General features: G+C 42.3%; 2 protein-coding genes across 2 annotated transcripts in view; both read right to left on the bottom strand.

Moving 5' to 3' along the window:
• Positions 1–7,105, bottom strand: part of LOC311342351 (alkaline phosphatase, tissue-nonspecific isozyme-like) — a gene marked incomplete at both ends in the record, with an annotated part of 25,422 nt that extends 18,317 nt beyond the window's left edge. Inside the window, 4 exons of the mRNA XM_084467199.1 lie at positions 1–59; positions 2,681–2,749; positions 6,742–6,789; positions 6,898–7,105. The exon at positions 1–59 is cut by the window's left edge and continues 49 nt beyond it. Coding sequence (XP_084323325.1) covers positions 1–59; positions 2,681–2,749; positions 6,742–6,789; positions 6,898–7,105 — 384 coding nt within the window. The remainder of the gene's footprint in view (positions 60–2,680; positions 2,750–6,741; positions 6,790–6,897) is intronic.
• Positions 7,106–10,380: 3,275 nt separating this feature from the next.
• ngef (neuronal guanine nucleotide exchange factor) lies at positions 10,381–20,067 on the bottom strand (the record flags this gene model as incomplete). Its single annotated transcript, XM_084466972.1, has 15 exons — positions 10,381–10,610; positions 11,033–11,137; positions 11,244–11,323; positions 11,554–11,712; positions 12,284–12,447; positions 12,564–12,653; positions 12,975–13,049; positions 14,489–14,618; positions 15,705–15,857; positions 16,309–16,469; positions 16,667–16,914; positions 17,508–17,581; positions 17,957–18,202; positions 18,566–18,656; positions 19,857–20,067. 15 exons carry the CDS (start codon positions 20,065–20,067, stop codon positions 10,381–10,383), a joined length of 2,217 nt encoding a protein of 738 aa, XP_084323098.1.
• Positions 20,068–20,752: the final 685 nt, after the last annotated feature.

Raw genomic sequence — 20,752 nt, forward strand, 5'->3', positions numbered from 1 at the left:
GGCGCTGATCAACCTGTAGGTCTCCATGACTGTGTCTGGAGAAGGGAGGTCCTCTCCTCCTTATAAAGGTGGGAGGACCCTGTCAATCACCACCCTCATAAATGTGTGTGTGTGTGTGTGTGTGTGTGTGTGTGTGTGTGTGTGTGTGTGTGTGTGTGTGTGTGTGTGTGTGCGCGTGCGTGTGTGTGTGTGTGTTTGTGAGCTGGATGGGCCATAAACAGACTGTAAATTAGAGATAATGATGACAAGTTCATCAGTAAAATGGACGCACATAGAGAACAAAGTCATGGTAGAGCAAAGGGCGCAGAAGAGCCCGTTAATAGATTCTACATTGTAATCTAGAATCAACTGAGTGGTTCCTATTGGGAAAAAATAGCAACTTATCAGCACTAATGTCAGATCAGGGGCCTCATTACAGAAACGTCCTAACTCTGTAATCCTCTCCTATCTTAAAGGAATACTTCACCGATTCAGAACCGGCGTTATATTATTATAAAATCGCTATTATAATATTTAAAAAAGTTTGTTTCTTCCCTCAGTCTAACCCAGTCCTCCCTAGGCCCAGCTGTCCTGATTACATTTCTGCTGACCTGACGTCAAATGACGCGTTTGACGTCCTCTCAGTAGAACTTGGTTGCCTGCTCGAAGGGCCGAGGACTACAAACCACTAGTTCCGCAAATTCGTAAGCCCACCAATAAGGAATGAGGGGGGCGGGAGCTTGCGTACAAGATGTAAACACAATGTCCGCCATGTTTCTTCACCGCTTAGCTGGAGAACTAGACCGACACAAACCTCCGGATATAGGTCGGCGCACGCCGGCGGGGGCTGTGAATGGGCAGGAGATGTCAGAGGGAAGTGACGGAGCAGGAAGTGGTGCGGGAGGAATGGAGTTTGATTCTGGACGCGGGGAAGGAGGGGAATGGAGTAGACCGGGTCAAAAGCGAAAGAAATTGAAAAAGCAGAAAGTTCATACAAACTCTGAGTCTGAATCAGGCGGTGAGCAGAGTGAGGCTGCAGGGAGGATCCAGGTTGAGGAAGAGTACAAAGTCGTGATAAAGCTTCTTCAGGATGGGGCATCCTTCGGTGAGTGGAATCCGATGTTTCTGACCAAAGCAATAAACAGACTGATAGGTGAAGTCAAAAATGCTAGGATCCTGGGGAATGGGTCTCTGCTGGTTGAGTGTAGAGATGGTGCTCAGCAAGGGAAAGCGATTAGGCTCAACAAGTTTGAGGGGAAACACGTGTCGGCATCTATGCTGGAAAATAGACAAAATGTCAGAGGTGTTATATCAGGCGTGCCGTTGGCGATTTCAAGTGATCAAATCAAAGGGAATGTGACAGGGGCGACCGTGGCAGAAGCAAGGCGTTTAAAGACAATGATAAACGGAGAGAAATGCGACAGTCTGTCGGTAATGATCAGGTTCGAGGGGGAGCAGCTACCAACGAAAGTATACATAGGATACATGAGTTATAGTGTACGGCCTTATGTTCCTCCTCCGCTTAGATGCTTTAAGTGCCAGAAGTATGGTCATATAGCAGCGGTGTGTAAGGGAAAACAAAGATGCGCACGGTGTACAGGGGAACACGAGTACGGGAAATGTGAGAAGGGCGCTCAGCCTAAGTGCTGTAATTGTGGGGGGGAACACAGCTCAGCGTATCGCGGATGCGAAGCAAGTAAGAGGGCAGTGGAGGTGCAGAAAGTGAGAGTGGAGCAAGGGGTCACATATGCTGAAGCAGCAAGAAGGGTGCAGGTCCAAGCAGTGAAACCGAGACAAATTGAGAACAGTACGAGGCCATGTGAGGGGTGCAGTAGACTGAAGACGGACACCTTGATTGTCAATAAAACTGATTTTGTGCTATTCATGGTGGACGTAATTAACTGTTCAGCACAAGCTGAGAGGAAGACGGAAAAGATTAAAATCATAGTTAAAGCTGCAGAGAGGTTCCTGGGAGTAAGAGGATTGGGGCTGGAGAATATAGAGGACAGGCTGGGGACCGGGAGTAGTCACTCTCAGACACGGAGTGAAGGGTCCCCATGGTCTTAAAAATCCTTCAATGGAATGCCAGAAGCCTCATCTCGAATGGTCAAGAGTTTAAACATTTCATTTCAACACAACGTGATAAGCCTCATTTGATATGTATCCAGGAAACATGGTTGAGATCTGAATGGGATTTTGTGCTACACGGGTATGTGGCTGTTAGAAGGGATCGAGCAGAGGGCAGAGGTGGGGGTGTTGGGATATTTGTACTTATGGGTGTGAAGTACTGTGTTGTGAATGTAGGGAAGGAGCAAGAGTCAATCAGAGTTAAGGTATGGACAGAGGAGGGTGAAATAACAGTTATTAATTATTATAATCCATGCCAGAGGCTAAGTCTGGATATATTGAGTCAGATTGGTGGGGAGGTGCAGGGCAAACTGATATGGTGTGGGGATTTTAACGCTCATAGTACTTTATGGGGAAGTGAGAATACTGATGTTAATGGTACCTGTATAGAGGAGTTTGTAGACAAAGAAAGGCTTGTGTGTGTCAATGATGGGAGGGGTACAAGGTATGACAATGTAAGGAATACAGAAAGTGCCATTGACTTAACCCTAGTGTCATCAGAGTTAGCAGGTATTGTAGAATGGGAGGTGCTCAACACGGTAACAGTGGGCAGTGACCATTACCCGATACTGACTAAGGTAGGAGTGGAGCTGGGGCAGGAAGAAGCAGGTGGAGCCCGTCGATGGAAATTTGGTAGCGCTAACTGGGATAAATTTCAGGCGGTGAGCAAGGTTAGGTGTGGGGATATTTCTGGAGGGTGTATGGAGGATGTAGACAAGTTTAATGCAGAGCTTGTCACAGCAATCATACAGTCAGCAGAAGAGTCAATTCCGAAAAGTGGCGGGAGTAAGAGGAAAAAGGCTGTTCCGTGGTGGGATGAAAGCTGTGGGAAGGCAGTAAAGGAGAGAAATAGAGCGTTTAGGCGTCTGAAGGCACTCCACTCAATGGAGGCATTAATGCAGTATAAAAAGGCTCAAGCAGTAGTCAGGAAAACTATAAGAACAGCAAAGCGGGCATATTGGAGAAAGTATTGTAATACCATAGGTAGAGAGACCAAGTTACCAGATATTTGGGGAATGATAAGAAGAATGAGTGGCATTCGGGGATATCGGGAAATCCCAGTGCTTCAAGGAAATAACATAGTAGCTGTAAGTAGCATGGAAAAGGCAGAGATGCTGGCCCAAACTCTGGTCAAAGTGCACAGCTCAGAGAACCTGTCAGACCTAGCAAAGCAGCAGAGAGAGTCAACACTAGCAAATAATCCTGACATCAGGGCAAGGAAGGTAGCGACAGCTGATAGCTCGGAGAGTCGGTTTAGCCTGTTTGAGCTAAAGAAAGCCATCTCTAGTGCCAGGCAAACTGCTCCAGGGAAGGACAATGTATGCTATAGCATGCTGATGCATTTGGATGATGCTTCACTGATGGTGGTACTGAAGCTGTTCAACCTGATATGGGTAAAGGGCAAAATTCCGAAGGCATGGAAAGAGTCTGTTATAGTACCCATATTAAAACCAGGGAAAGATCCCTCAGAAGCATCTAGTTATAGGCCCATAGCATTAACGTCCCATTTAGGGAAGACAATGGAGAGAATGGTTACAGAGAGATTGAACTATATAATGGAAAGTAGACAGCTGTTCTCTCCGTGTCAGAGTGGTTTCCGCAAAGGGAGGAATACTATGGATGCTATTTTGTATTTGGAATCAGAAATTAGAAAGGCTCAGACAAATAAAGAAATGGTTATAGCAGTCATGTTTGACATTGAAAAAGCATACGATATGCTATGGAGAGAAGGGTTGCTGATAAAACTGGAGGCAATGGGTATAGAGGGCAGGATGTTTAATTGGATCTTGGACTTTTTTTATGGAAGAGTAATTGAGGTTAAGATAAAAGACTGTCACTCTAGAATGTACCCAGTGGAGAATGGAACCCCACAGGGCAGTGTGTGTAGTCCTATATTGTTTAATATCATGATTAATGATGTATTTGCACAGGTTGACCGGAGTGTAGGGAAGTCCCTGTATGCAGATGACGGGGCTCTCTGGGTCAGAGGTCGCAATTTGGCATATTTGCAAGGTAAAATGCAAAAAGCAATCCAGACGGTGGAGCAGTGGGCGAATAAGTGGGGCTTTAAAGTGTCAGTCCCCAAGACTGACACTATCTATCTAGTGGAATTAGATGTGCCATTGAGTAAAGCTGAAGCAAAAAATATAATTAAAAAACATATGTGCACAACATGGCAGGAGGTGTGGGATTTTGTGGATACAGGCAGGCACCTGCATAACATCCAAAAACAGGTTGGTGGTGGGAGGAGAGCCAGTAGAAGTAGGAGGGAAGAGGCAGTTTTAACCCGATTGAGGATAGGGCACACAGGATTAAACAAAACACTACACATGATAGGGAAGCATCCAACAGGAAATTGTGAGCTTTGTGGGGAGGTAGAGTCCGTGGAACATGTATTAATTTGGTGTCCAGCATATGAAGAAGAGAGGAAGAAAATGGAAGAGTCTGTGAGACAAGAAAAGATACACTTCTCCTTAGAGAGTATCCTCAGTGAGGCATCAAATGTATATGGAAAGGTCTTGTCATTTTTAAAAGAGACAGGTTTGGAACATAGGGTTTGAGTGTCCTTTCTTTTCTTTATTATTATATTTTGTTTCCTGACACTCTCCTGCTCACACTCCAGCTCAGAGGGTGGCGGTAATGCGCCGGTAAGCTGGTTGCCAACCGCCGTTAAACAAAAAGAAGAAGAAGACACAAACCTCCGACCATGGCAGAAGCAGATTTGCAATGGGAAACAGTCAAAGTGGATTTTGAAAATCTATTGTTGGATTCGGACATTCAGGGCTATTTGTACGAGACACAATACAGCCAGGAAGAACGGAGACCAACGGAGGAGGAGGCTGCTGCTGAACAAGCCTTGCCTGTTGCAGAGGACGAGGAGCCGGAGCGCGCCGGAGTGACCTGGTGGTGTAACTGTTTGCTCTGTTCGCCTATGGACACTAACGCAGAGTCCCTGTGCTGCAGCCAATTTCAGCGATGCCAGTTTATTCTAGAAGAAATGGCTGAATCTGGCGAGGACGGGGCCATGTGTGTAACCTCTCACCCAGGCTTTACGCCTCCTCTGAACAGTTGGGTATAGGATACATATTTCCAGACCCAGAAAGTGAACTGGAAACGCCAGCCAGAGCCCGCTGGGAGAAATGGACGTCGGAGTATGGAAGCATATATGTAGTAAAATTCAAATGGAAATGCAATTTGCAATTTGCAATTCAATAAGTCATTACATTATGCAATTGACAATTCATTATGCAATTTAATAATGTAATTTGTAAATACGTTATTCAAAGTGTATTTTAATATGCAAAGTGACAATGAAATCCTCAATAAAATTTGCAAAAGTTAACAACAATTGTTGTTAACTTTAACTTTAACTTATTGTAATAACAATAAAAATAGAATCACATTTTGTCAAATTTTTTGAGTTCCTTTATTAAAATTGAAAAGCTATAGCGTCCCCGTGATTGCAATGCACTTCGCCACGCTGGGCGGGAACTACGTCACTTGCTCGTCAGACCAGCTGATCATCCACGCACGTCGCCCTTCTCCGGTGCGATCCGGTGCAGGCGTGTTGGTCGCTGTTTCGGACCCTGCATCCCGCTGCTCCTCTAGAGCTGTAGCGACCTCCCGCAGCAGCTGCCTGACCGTCTTTTCCGCCATTTTCAGTTATAATTACGTAAACTCAGTCAAACCATAGACCTATTAAGAGTCAAATCTGGCACAATGCTAGGCATTGAAAATAAATTGCAATGTGCGTGGATGATCAGCTGGTCTGACGAGCAAGTGACGTAGTTCCCGCCCAGAAGCGATTGGCTGATACGCAGATTGGCTGATTTGCAAAGTGTTTTGCGGATTGAAATGTTGCAAAATTGAAATTTTGCAACACACGGAGCGTGGCGAAGTGCATTGCAATCACGGGGACGCTATGGCTTTTCAATTTGAATAAAGGAACTCGGGGTGGTAGGGGGCACAGCAGGAGGAGCAGCATCAGGGCCTTCAGTGGTAGGAGGAGCAGGAGGAGGAGCAGCATCAGGGCCTTCAGTGGTAGGAGGAGCAGGAGGAGGAGCAGCAGGAGGAGGAGCAGCATCAGGGCCTTCAGGGGTAGGGGCCACAGCAGGAGGAGCAGCAGGAGGAGGAGCAGCAGCAGCAGGAGAAGGAGCAGGGGCAGGAGGAGCAGCAGCAGGAGGAGGAGGAGGAGCAGGGGCAGGAGGAGCAGCAGGGCTCTTGGTGGCCGGGGCAGGAGGTTGTGAGGCTTGAGTGAGCGGGGTAGAGGGTATATGGAGACAGGATCAGGCCCTGAAGCTGAGCGGGGTAGAGGGTGGATGGAGACAGGATCAGGCCCTGAAGCTGAGCGGGGTAGAGGGTATATGGAGACAGGATCAGGCCCTGAAGCTGAGCGGGGTAGAGGGTGGATGGAGACAGGATCAGGCCCTGAAGCTGAGCGGGGTAGAGGGTGGATGGAGACAGGATCAGGCCCTGAAGCTGAGCGGGGTAGAGGGTATATGGAGACAGGATCAGGCCCTGAAGCTGAGCGGGGTAGAGGGTGGGTTGAAACGTTGCAGGCACAGATATGTATGTTGGAATAGGTGTATGTTTGAATGCAAGTGGAACAGAGTAGATGGGGAGTGTGAAGGTCACTGGAGGAGGTGAAGGTTTCTGCAGGTGGCTGGTCCTTGTCTGGGTTGGCTGTGGTCATGGGGAGCACAGGGGGAGCACAGGGGGACTGGTTGAGTGTTATTTTTTTGGCTGGTGGTTCTTGGAAATGTACGAAATGGTCCAGATTGATTTTCGGACACAGTTTGCCCCTGTCATCCATCAAGTCGATGCTCTTCCCCTCAACTTTCGTAACCGTATATGGCCCTAAAAAGTTGGGGTGGAGCTTGCCACTCTTCCTCTGCTGGCTGCGTATGTTCTGCCTCAGAACTCTGTCCCCTACTTTTAAATCAATATGTGTGCCCTGCTGCTGCTTCCTTTTTACAAATTTCTGCCTCATCTTTTCCATGTTGGCATGGACAATTTTGTATATTGCATCTTGCCTTTGAATGGCATAGAACACAATTTCATCCTCCACCAAGTCCTCAATGGATTTGTCGATCTAAATATGAAGTAAATATAAAAGTTGCATATGAATTAATTGGCAACCACAGGCACGTATAACAGTGAGTAACTTATTATCTGAGCAAACCTCATAATGGAGTGGAGTTTGGCTTGGATACCTTGGATACCTGTCTCATTTGACTCACAGCTTTTGAAGGGCTATCCATCTTTACTATCTTATATTTAGCGTCCAAAAGTTGAGAAAAGTTTAACTTTTCAGGCAGCGACGGATCCGTCACCCAATCAGATCGCGTTATACGCAGATCGTGTTTTACCCCATGCGTTGGACACGCCCACTCTCTTCCGTCGATGGACGTGTACAGTGGGTATGAGGCGTTACGCTGTACCCACTGTACACGTCCGTCGTCTGTCTTCCCAAGGAACTGTAAGTTCAGTGAAATAAACAATCTTCTCTGACCACAAGCCCGACCACAATAGCATATTCAGTCTTAGCCTAGTGCTAACAATGTGCAGAGGAACAACATCCTGCTGAATAAGATCCGCCTAGCTGCCCGGCTCTGTGCCTGCCTCTAAGTGGTCTAGCCTTTTCCCCCCTGACGCACAAAGTTAATTTGCCTACCCTCTTTACTAGCGGCTGATGAATTAACCTCTCTCTGTTTATCATCAACAGCCTCTGCCAAACATTTCAATACCTGGTTATGACACCACCTATACCGCCCCTGGGAGAGACTGACGTTGCATCCGGATAGGCTATGACGGAGGCTGCACACACAGGAACATAGTGTGCATGTCTCATCCTCACCAAACCATTGATTTAAGTTCTGGGGAGATGGGAGCACATCATATGTAGCACCTATCATGAATCTGATCCTGCTAGCCTCCATGCTCAATAGATCTCTCCATTTTATCTTCTTCTTCTCCACTCCCTCCCAGTTCACCCACTGCCCTTGTTTAGCCTGCGACACTGCCTCAATACATCTTACAGTCTCCTCCTGTCTATGGATTTCCTCCACTACCATTTTCCTCCTTTCTCCTGCAGAAGCCTTACCCCACGAGGGTTTACCTGCGTCCCTCCCTGAGCCCCCCCGCCCATGCTGAACATGGCCCATGATATCCCTATGCCTAAGTGCCGATTGAGCTTGCTGAACCGCTTGTTCAGACTACTGGGAGCAGTTATTTCAACATCAACATAAGTTTAGCCTCTTGTTTTTCCACATGTGAATTTGGATTCAAGTGGCCTCAAATATTCCCGTTGGCCAAGTCCGACCTAAGTGATTCTCAATCAAATTAAATCAAATCAATACGCCAAGAACGCATGGATCAAAGAGCGCTTGTTGTAGTCCATCTTCGGAAAATAGTAGTTCCACACTAGAGCCGCTAGAGGTCAGCAATACCCGCCGTTGCGCAATGACGTCGGTTAGGAAAGTGGAGTCTAATTCATTTTAAACAGTGCGGTCTTTTCCTATGTTCGAAAGGAGGCACCTTTTCATCTCTCCTTGACCCGATGACGTTTTTCACAAGGGTTAAGGAAAGGAGGCATAAAGGTTAGGAGATTAGACTATCCGTAGAGGCCCATGGTGCAGTACCCTACGCTAAAGGAGATATCAGGAAGTATTGAAGCACTTTTCCTTAACCTATGGAGAATTCGCTCTTATCATGGCTGCCACTAGACACTTCCGGGTCATTTCACTTAGTTACTAACCTTTGTAATCCAATAGTTTCATATCAATGCACATATGATGTTCAAGATTACCATGTTAGCCGTCTGCCTTATTGAAATAGTTTACTACGTTACTGTCATTCATTCTCAAGTCATACTTGCCTGGTTTTGTTTGAGTGTGATACTTTAACAATGAACGTGAAGCAAAGATAATTGTGTATTCTTTTTTGCAGTAACTTAAGTCATTTTATATACATATTGATATATTATTTTTGCTGCTATATGTTGTGTGTATATGTAGTACTATGTTGAGCTGTTGATTTCAGATATTGTCTTACTGCAAAGCTGCTCTGCCCTTATGTTTATGATGTTTACACATAATATTGTCTTTATTCATCCGTTTCTCCCTTTGATTTGAATAAAGCCTGATATCTGAAGGACCATTCTACGGCGACTTTTGTACGGAGAAACAGAGACATACGTGGAGGGCATGACAGCACCTTTTAGATAAATAAATTCCATTCAAAATAAATATTACATTTTACATAGATTTTACTCCAACTCCAGTTCCTGATGTTATGATCATTTTAGGATAGAAAGGATAGACATGAGTCATCAGAGGTTACAAGGTATGTTTAAAAAAAAAGGTAATAAGTATATTCAAGCTAATTGAAAGTCTTTTTTTTATTATAAAGGGAATCAATACAATTTATGGACTTCTGTAAATACAGAAATGGAAAGAATAATACAATATGTCATGCAAGCAATAAATTGCAGTTTACCACATTGAAAACACTTATGTATGAAATGTTTAAATTCTTCCTTTAGATCCACTTTGATTTGATGTACAATTGAGGGCAGTAGGCTACTGTGTCTCAATTTCCATTTGATCTAGTCAAATAATAGATAATGAGATAATGTTTTAACATCCCCATTTTTTTTCTTTACAGAATGAAATGACTTATTTGATAACCATAACTACATCAGTTTATACACTGAATAATTACAAAAACAAGCATTACCTAAATAATATTTATAGACTCAGTTCACTTTTTATTTAAATGCACTGCCTATAAAACAAATAGTATGATTGTAACATGATTTCTCGATTGATCATTTGCAATCACATAAGATATTAAATTAGACGAATGTATCCAAATTTGTGAAATTAACTGCCTGTCATTTGTCTTATCCTACATAAACACATTGTGTCATGCACAATGTTTTCTGAATCTTATTGTTAGACTGAGGGTATTTAAAAATAAAATATTGGTAGGTTTTATCATGAAAAAAAAGGGTGTGTTCAAAGTACATTCCTCTAGTTATATACTTTACAAACTAGCTTTGTGTCATTATATTTATAAAATGTATTAAATTAATTTTATAAAAATATAGAACCTATACATGCAGAGTTAAACAGAAGTTATTGTCCACTGAAGTGCTTTTGATCCTTAACCACTTATTTACACGTGACAGTGTCCTTTTCAGTTTTTTTCCACCATATTATGGAGTTTATATTCCTTCCTCTCGTTCACTGCACTTCTTCAATCGGCAGTAGTTTATTGCATGCCTTCTGTGCGGGAAGGACTGGAGACCTTTGGTGGGCGCCTGTTTCCCCTCATGCCCACTCCTCTAACTCCTGAGGATGGTCCATCAATCTTGGTTTGTTGGATCCTTAAGACTTCTTTCCGGTTCTGAGCCCTGACTTCTTTGTTCTGAATCTCCTCCACCACCCGGGTGGGGAACCAGCCCCTCTCACTATCGTGGAGCCTCTCACCCATCATCCAGCCTAGGAGAGGACAAATATCTGATGAGGATCTTCAAAGAAAGGCTGATGAACTGATGAGCACTGGTTTTACATTGCATTGCTAATACAACATGGCTCAAAATCTGATTGTTGAGATTTTGTTAAATATATGGCAGCTATTAAAGCATATATGAACATATTAGCACATAAATCTGAAGGGTGACTTAATTAATAATGAATCTATATAGATCAAAGTAAGTGCAGTGTATCTGTACCTGTATGTTGTCAACAAATTGGCTTATCAAATTTCAATGTGTGGCTGAAATGTGGTGTCTCAAAATATCACTCAAATCGACCTTGGGTGTAAAGATAATAATAACTTGAGACCTGAATTAGAGGTCAAAACAGTTTGGTGGAGGTAGGAGTCTAGGTATAGCGCTCCCAGAGAGCGGCAGCACACACACCGTCATCTGTTCTCTCCAGGATGTTCAAGACGTCCGCCATCTCCACAGAGAGCTCGTCTGGCTCCTGAGCGGAGTAGGACTGGATACACTGGACCTGAGGAGAGTCTGGAGCAGACAGCAGACAGCTTCAGTCGCATTTTCTCAAGAATGGATGTTTTTATGTGTATGTATATTCCTACGTGTTCTCAGTGAAGAGTCCTTTCCCTCTCACCTGGTTGATGAGCACTTGTAGACGTAAAGCGTGTGCGTCGATGAGGGGTCAGAGCACATATCCATCGGTGCTTCTCACTCCTATCCAAAAGAAAAACAGTTCAGCTGTCTAAACCTGCTTCAATTTGCCACAGCAATTGATCCATCCACGATTAAAAGGAGAAACTATTAAATGTTGATATGGTTGATTTCACAAATCTTCCATCTGCGATTAATAAAGTGCATATTATGCTATATTCATTACCCTGTAGTCAACGTGTCTAATGATGTTCTGACCAATGAAAGCTCTTTGATCAGATCTCTTCACTTACATGCTGGTGGTCTTCAGCATGTAGCTGACCTGCCGCTCTTCTTGGTTTTCCAGGAGCTTCAGATGAAATATGTTTGCTAGTTGCTGACCCTGGTCCTCCTGATCTTCGGTTCTCAACATTGCACGTGTGCAAGAGTCAAGAACCTGAAACTTATCGCCACTGAAATGAAAAATACTTTTTAAGAAGGATTTGAGGTTTCAACCCTAATGACAGATATGCTGTGTACAAAAACAATGAAATAGAGTTTGTATACAATTTTCAATATAAAGATATACATTCACTGACTGAATACAAATTTAAAAACATGAAAAACATAATAAGAATAATAATCATAATCATAACTAGGACTGCAAGCAGTCACAAAAGGCATTCACAGCCCAAGCACTCACACGCGCACACAAACACAGACAAACACAGACACACACACACACACAAATATATATACACAAATACATACACAAACACAGACACACATTTTGCCATTATGGGTCCAAGTTGAAAAAGTGTTCAGCATGTAAATTAAGGCATGTAAATAAATGTATTATGGATCTGGACAGCAGGGCTGATTTTCTGAGATTCGAGTTACCGGGATACCAATATGTATTGGAAATTGGCAAACTTTCACCATGTCATTACTCCTAGACGGAACCATTTCTCATAGCTACACTGTGAATTACTAATAATAAAAAAGAAACATGGTTGCAGACTTGAAACAGTATCTAGCACTGACCTTGAGTTGCGTTTTGTAATAAGTAGCAGATTATTGAAGAGGAACAGATAGACGGGCTGGTACAGTTTCCGACTGCGGATGGTTCGAGTGCTCTTGGGCCCAGACATTTGCTGCACCTCACCCTTCTTGAGCAGCCAGCGGGAGTGAGAGATGATTGGTACAGACTGCCAAAGTGAAAAATTAGTGTTAAATTATGTGTCCATTTAGTGTTTTTGAATCGTAATTCTTAATTACTTAGTCATCATTTCACGACAGAGCTTTGATAAGGTAGGACTTATACCTTGGACTTAAACTCCAGCGTCTTCTCAATGCTGATAAGCTCCTCGGTGCGACTCATTTTCCTTACGCCCTCATTACAGTCTTTCACAATCTGTGGTAAACAGAAACATTATCAGAAACTGCTATTCTGAAAGTCAATTTGAAATTATAACATAAAATGGCTAAGCAAAATGTATACAAATATGTATTTTGGGAGGCTATATGTCGATGGAACAACGTCATTTATTGTTTATATGATCCAATTATGTCACAACATGTGACATGGGCTTTTATCTGCATTGCTAATGAACTGATTTTCCTTCCGTGCATTACAAAGACAGGTGTAACAAACCCTAGGACGTATTTTAACTTGATGATACACACGTAATTCACAAACATATGACACTTTTTGAACCCAAGACGGATCTGTCACCTGCTCCAGTTCCTTGTGGGCCTTGATTGCATTTGCTTCCCTTTCAGAGTTTTCCTCTACTTTTTTAAGGATATTCTGTACCGAGAAAGAACGTAAGAACAGAACCAGTCAATTTATGCATTTGATGGGTAAGAACAATTGTAACTTCAGATGTGTATGTTAGTTTAGTATATACAATCTAGATCATATTTGATATAATACTTTCATATATTAAATTCTTAAATATAGCTTTCTGAAATAGCTTTCCATACTGATGAATTGGTCAACCAAAAAGTTATAATTGTACTAGCTTTTGGTTATAAGAAGAAGATCAGATAGTACTTAAAGGTCCCATGGCATGAAATTTTCACTTTATGAGGTTTTCTAACATTAATATGAGTTCCCCTAGCCTCCCTATGGTCCCCAATAGCTAAAAATTGCGTTAGGTGTAAAACGAGCAGTAGGTATCTTGCTCCGCCTTTGAAAAAATGAAAGCTCAAACGCATCGATTTGGGATCCGGCCCCATATGTCGTCATATGGGACCAGGTTACCTCCCCTTTCTCTGCTTGGCCCGCCCAGAGAATTTGGCCCGCCAATGAGACAGAACCGTGCGAGTGCAGTGTGTGTGAATACACACACACTGTAACGCAAGTGTTCTTTGTTATTTGGATAACCGTTCTGCTGTTGGTGTTATGACGCATAACACACAACACAATAACGCAAGCTTGCATAAAGCTCCCATTTGGTGAAAAGACTAGACTGCGTCGGGTTCTCTGAGGTCTCTGTTATTTCCAAAACGAGACTCGTAGTGGGGGTTATCTCGGCCATGGTTGAGAAGGAATTGGGATCTGCGACATGGAGAAGAAAGGGATTGTTGCCCAGGATTGTCCACCGGAGCCCCGCTGCCCGCTGAACGCTGTCGTTTGAGATTCATAATATCATCCGGAGGCGCAAACAGCGTTTGACCATGATAATATATATTATATTATATAGATATCTAAATATAATATGATATTATTTGGATATAGAGCTCCAGGACTCCCGCCGGAGCACCCGGAGTGTTCAGTGTTCCACTGTAAACACTAGCGCATGGCTACCATGGCCGCAAGCTGCTCAGGGCCACACCCCCACCCTCCACCTGGACCCGCCTCTAAAAACGGCACGTTTGTGGAGAGCTCATTGTGGGACTGGCTCGTAGTGGCTGTAACTCTGCACCAAGGCTGGATTTCTTGAACGTCTTCAAATACTGTATTAGGGGCCCACTAACAGCTATATATAAGCATCCATAAAGTAGCATGCCATGGGATCTTTAAAATGGTAAATACAGCATCCTTGTTTGACATATTCAATCTATTTGATTGCATATTAAACAATTCATGCATTTCTATTTCTAGTCCTGGTTTTAAGCCTTACAATAAAGCCTTATAGTCAAAGTAATGCTTCCAAGCAGCGCTATGATGTTTGAACATGTTTGAACTTGATCAGGAAATGAATTGTTCTCATTGAAGTTGAAGAATCTTGAGAGTGCACTGACCTGTACAAGCAGTTTGAGCCTCACGATCCTCTGGAAGGGGAGTATGAGGAAGGAGGTGAAAGATAGTCCACGCAGACAGGGCGATTTCTCCAATGACGTTATGGCATCACGAAATGCCACATTTTCCTGTCTATACAATGCAAAGATATGCTTAGAAACAAAACATTAAACATTAACATAACAAAACGATTATTTAACAAACATTAAAATTTTTAAGCCAAAAGGGAGCAGACACACTATAACATCGCCTATACATAAAACCATCAGTATATTTTCCTATAACATAGTATTATAGTGTCAGTATCAAGCAGTGTTAATGTTAATCTGATGACAGCTGTAGCTGTTGTATGGTGACATCATTCAAAGCAATAAGGAGTCAATGCAATGAAAACAACCACTATCCAAATCAATATAGTGTATTTAGAGAGTAAATTTACATAAAACAAAGCGATGCTGAAATGACGAGTCAACAACATTTTTATACAAATAGGGGGTGGGGAGCAGGCGCGTGCCGTCCATATGGGCAGGGGGGGCAGCGAACTACTGGCAAAAGCATGCTCCCAAAAAAATAGTTCCTCAGTAAATCATTGCTCCAAGTCTATTTTTAATACTGTGATTGTCACATTAACTATCTATAGTTTCTGTAGGCATTCTGACTATTTTTGGTCTGTTGACATCACATTTTGGATGATGTGGCGATTCTAGTTGGGTTTAACGTGTCATGTTGGGGCAGGGCAGCTCAGCGACCGCGTTCCTCCGTATGTTTATCACATAACCCTGCAGGCTGTTTCTGGAACTGTTGTTGTTTTATTCCGCCAGTATCTTTCGTTGTTTCTATATCAGATGCAGATAGCCATCAAACAACAGGACGAGGGGATTTATAGACCAGAGTGTGAGTGATGTGAAGCCTATATATAAATCAAATATATAATACAATATTATCTATGTATATAATATGTACATATGAACAAACATGTAAATTGGTGGTCATACACCAGTAGTTTCTGCCCCACTGAAATTTAGGGTCACGGCACGCTGCTGGCGTGCAAAGCCCTTCATCCACTCTGGATGTTAGTGGTGACACGCTTTCAACAAACTCCTCGTCTGAAGGGAAAACGTTCAATATTTCACTAAAGATTAAAGCCCAACCAATCAATGAAGCATGAAACTATCGGAACACAGATCAGAATTTATGAAAGCCATTAATAATACTCACAATATTCGTCTATATGTTTTTTCCTGGTACACCTGATTGACAACGTAGGTGTTGAACACGTGGAATTGCTCAGTGGCATGTTGGTAGACGATGTCACACACGTCTGAGATCCAGATGGATTGCTCTATCCTGTTCTCTAGGTCTATGAGGAAGCTGGGATGAAAAGTGACAAAGAGAAATGAAAATACAAAAGATATTCTTTCTCATAACCAATCCAATTATTTAATTTGTGTTTTTTAAGATATTTAAAATCATAGATGAAATTTATATTGATAAGACTATTTTTGTAATATGTTTTATCATCATTATGATGTACAGAATATAGATATTCAACAAGTTATTTAGTCTTTTTGAATGCCTTACTCTCTCATTCTAAAGACTTAAATAAAATATAGTATCCCATCTGAACAAGTTATTAAGATGAGATACTTTAGAATGAGTTTATTATCAGGTATCTAGTTCAACAACTTAATAACTCATTCATGATGGATAATATTGAACTGTTTCGCAAGGTTATCCCCCAAAAAAGTAATTATTTATAAGATCAAAAAATGCTCTATTTGATTCAAATGAAAAAAAAAAATTGATCACTTTGATCACCAACCTTTCACTGGCCTTCACCACCTCCTTGATGTTGGAGAACAGGAAGTGCATATCTGAGTGGCTCAGGGTGTTGAATAAAACAGGATTATGTAGAAAGGTGGTCTCCAAGATCTCCAAACTTTTGTAGTAGGACGCCTCTGAGCTAACAAGCTCAAACATGGCCTAGAGAATGATGAGGTAGTGGTCACGATGAAATGACATTAATAAACAAAATAGAAAAATTAAGATAAGGAAAGCTGTTTTGATGGCTGAAACCACAATAGCTAATCAGTTATTATTATAGTAATATCAGGTGTAATAACTACCTAATCACTGTAACCTCCCAGTGTAACCTTTGAGATCATTGGTCTACAACTCACTTCCTGCATGATGATCTCCTTCTGTGAGAGGTCATTGAGCAGGCTACTATTCTGTACAATTTCCAGGTTTTGCCACAAGCTCATTGGGTTAATGCTGTTCCTCAGCTGTAGCTGCCCCACTGGTGGAGAACTCATGCTTGATGACAGCCCTCCTGATGCTTCTGCTTTGACAGTGAGTCCATCGCGTTGTCGGCGCAAGTCAATTTCCTGCTGCTTGGATGTGTCCCGGTACTCTTGGTATAGGAATGCTAAGGTACAATGACGGAGAGAGGGTTTTAAACATATGGGCAGGCTCAGCATCCTTATGGCCTGGAAAACTGCTTTTGTTCAGTGTAGAGAGCGACAGTATACATTAAAATCATGTGGGGTTGACTACAAAGATGCTTGGATATTAGTCTTGAGTGTAAGATAAGCACCAAAGAATAATATCAAGGCATGTGTGTTTAAAAGACCCTTAGGAAAGTAATTTAAAGACCAGATACAAATGATTTCCTACTCATCCATCCATGAGTCCTTGAAGAGGTAAGAAATACTGTTGCATAACATCCTCATGATATTCTGCATGTTGCCTCTGTGGGTGTATTGCTGGAATAAAATATACTGCATGGTGCTATTGTGGGTGTATTGCTGCCATAAATTACATAACAGATGATAGCGGTGTGCAAGTTTAGATGATAAATATGTTTCAGTTTACACTGGACACAGAGATCTCACACCACTTTATGGGCTGTATCACACACACATCCATTTTATTTGATCTACGCTTTTGAGGGTTATAACAAATGCTACAATTATCCTGCTTTATTTTCTGCATTTCTATTGCTGGCTTTTGAATCCTCACCAATGTTTTTGACGATGTTGAGGCTGTGGCCGGACTCTACCTTCGCCTGAGGGCTTCTTTCATTAATCACCATTCTAAGTAGAAATTACAAAAATGGAGGATTGCCTTAACAGTAGAGATGAAGAGTCTACATTTCCTGTAATCCAACTAATGAACACTACATAATTACTAACATTATTCAACTTTGAAATTTTGTGCTTTGAACATTTATTAAAAACAGAATTGTATATTTTATAAACACATCTGCTTCTGCTGAATTCAGACCAAAAATAATATTTTGTTTATTGGTCTTAAATAGAAGCATGTATTCTACTCTCTTGTTAATGTTTTTGGTAATATATATTTCATTATTACAGCCGTTAACTTTATACATCATAAGAGAATAAATAGCTGTACAAATATGTTCTGGAGAGCCATTACAATGGACAACAATCACATTTCATCCTTACCCTGGATTAATGCCGTCTCCCTCTGCTGTCTCAAAGCCCGGCTGCAGAAATCCTTTAGAGTCCCCGTGGGTCTCCTGTACACTGCAGGCTGCAGCCGTATACTTTGAGAGCCTTTCCATTTCTTGCTTGTCTATGTTTTGCATTTTAGGTAAAGGCTGGTGCGCTATATTGCCTCTGTGCCCACCGTTTGATACATAGGCCACCTCTCTCTGTCCTCCTCCTCCTCCTTCCCCGTGTACAGGATTCCTGTCATGAGGGGAGCGCAGGCTTTTAGACTCTATTGCCAGGCAACAGTACAATGGAATGGTCGAGCCGCGGAGGAGAGAGAGAAGCTGAATATGATGTCAAAAACCAAGTCAAGAGCATGTTTCATATACAGATGTGTCATAATTCCTCTTGAATAACAAGAATGACACTTAAGATGTACACTTAAAATCAATCCATCGAAACAGATTATCCTTTTATTTGGTAAGAATTTAAATGAAACAGTCTTGAACCCTTTGCTTACACCTTTAACCGAAGTGCTTGAGGTTTAAATGTTGCATGTATATAAAGGACGGTTATGGAGCTGAATGGTTATGGGGGAGGAAGTGTTTTAGGAAAGCTTACCTCCTTGTCTGAGGTTTTCTTGGCTGCACATTTAAGGATCTAACTCTGCTCGCCGCATCTAGTTCATAGCCAGCCTTGATTGAGCCTGAGGCTTTAAGTAGAGGGAGGGAGAAAGAGAAAATAATAAAATAAACGCAATAGATAAGACATCGATTTAGGAGTCAATGTAACAGATCGTCATGATAATAATAATTCCTTAAGAGAAATAAATTGTATCTAAGAGGAATTGTTAGCAAGAGGAATTCAATTGTCTCATTTGGTGACCAGATGTGTGCAGGGTGGTGTGGAGGGTGTGACCTACGGACACTGCCTGACCTATATCTGCTCAAATACCTGACGTGAATTCACTGTAGTATTTCTGCAGTGGCTTTTAAAATAGTCGTAAATATTAGCCTAATATATTTCATTACCTGCTAACCACATTAAGTTCATTAATGAGGCAGGCATTCCATTTAGTCATTGCTTCAAGTGCTGCTCAATGAAGCATATTTAGTAATAGAGCACATATAACACTTTGGGTTTAGTCTTCATGAAGAAATGCATATGATCTGGGTTTTTTATAAGAAATTGTTTTGCCAAATAAATAACTGCTGCTCATTGTCATGAGTCACTCTCTTGCACAACAGAGTTACAGAGCATGTTCACACCACACTGTGTGTCTGTCAAGACACACAGACACACACACACACACACACACACACACACACACACACACAGACACACACACAGGGTAGGGGAAGACTTAAAACATCCTAGTTGGTTATTTGCAGCTTTAATAGGAGAGGTCAAAGGTATAGGTTATAAGTACAACACTTACAGAACATTCTCTTGGGTGTTTTACATGTGGAACCTGTTCATCAAGTTAGATACACTTAAATTCACACAGAACCAGATGTCTGACAACCCTTTGTTTGCTTTGGACCAAAACCTGCTATGGTTCAAAACAAACGAGGCAGAGACAATGCCTTGTCAATGGGTGAAACAGAGCGAAATGACAGGATTAGTACCACCGACAAAGGTTGCATAAGCTATGCATATGAAAAGATCTTACTATCGTATATAAGATCTTAAGGGTGAATGAAAAAACTGCAATGAAACTGCAGTGTGGAGGTGTGTCACGAGCCAGCTGGAGGACCAGCAAACAGGTTTGATTTTTGAGTTTCAGTACGCCTTCCCTACATGCTCCCAGTTGTACTGTTGCTGATTGTGTACACCAACCTATAACATAACGTTATGTTATGTTTTAGGAGTGTGTTACAAGTATCTACTGTTGACCAGAAATGTTACTTACTCTGAGATTCCGATTCCGATGGCAATCGCTTCTTCCTCATGGAGCGGTAGAAGCGTGAGTTTCTAAGGTTGTCCTTCCTGAAGCCAGACGTACTGTCCTCATCGTCCTCGTCGTCATCACGGGATGTCTGTTCGTTCGCTGCTATGGGGACCACTGCAGGGCTGTCGTGTGGTGACTTTTTCCCCAACACTCCCCTGAGGAAGGCATTCATCGCAGCAGTGTCAGACCGCTGAGGCTGGCCCTTCTCAAGAAGGAAATTGTTCCGTTCAAATTCAAATAATGCCTCAAGTTTAGAAATCAGCCACAATCAAGGAAAAAATCCATTGCTTTTGATAAAAATTCCTGACAACAAGTCAACCATTTGACAAATAAACTATGATACAACACAAAAAGGAAGGACACAACAGCAGCCGTCCAGGGAAGCTGTCTGCCCACCTCTCTCACTCTCTCTTATCACCATTCCGATGTTGACACACTCACTAAGGAGTGTTGGTTAACCTTTGGAAGCACTCGGTTACCTGCCTTTCCCTCAACTGCAATTACATTTATGACACTTGCATTCAGCTTTTTGTCCCTCCCTTCATTATGCCACTCCCTTCATTCAGTTCCCACCCACTTCACATACACTCATGCACACTCATGCACACACACACACACACACACACACACCCTTTCTCTATTTGGGACTGAATTACATTCCTGAGCTGAGCCTGGATTTACATGCCAGCCTCCTTTTTTTTCTTGCATTGGTGTTACTGATGACAGAAGTTAGTCCTATTTATCTGACAATGTTTCTTTCATTTACTCGAATGTTTGAGTTGACTAGTCCCGAACCTGAACACACATAACGTTTTGATGCATTTTAGTTAACAGTGCCAGGGGAAATCTAAAGTTGT

Source organism: Micromesistius poutassou (assembly GCF_964030765.1).
Source record: "Micromesistius poutassou genome assembly, chromosome: 4".
Taxonomy (NCBI): domain Eukaryota; kingdom Metazoa; phylum Chordata; class Actinopteri; order Gadiformes; family Gadidae; genus Micromesistius; species Micromesistius poutassou.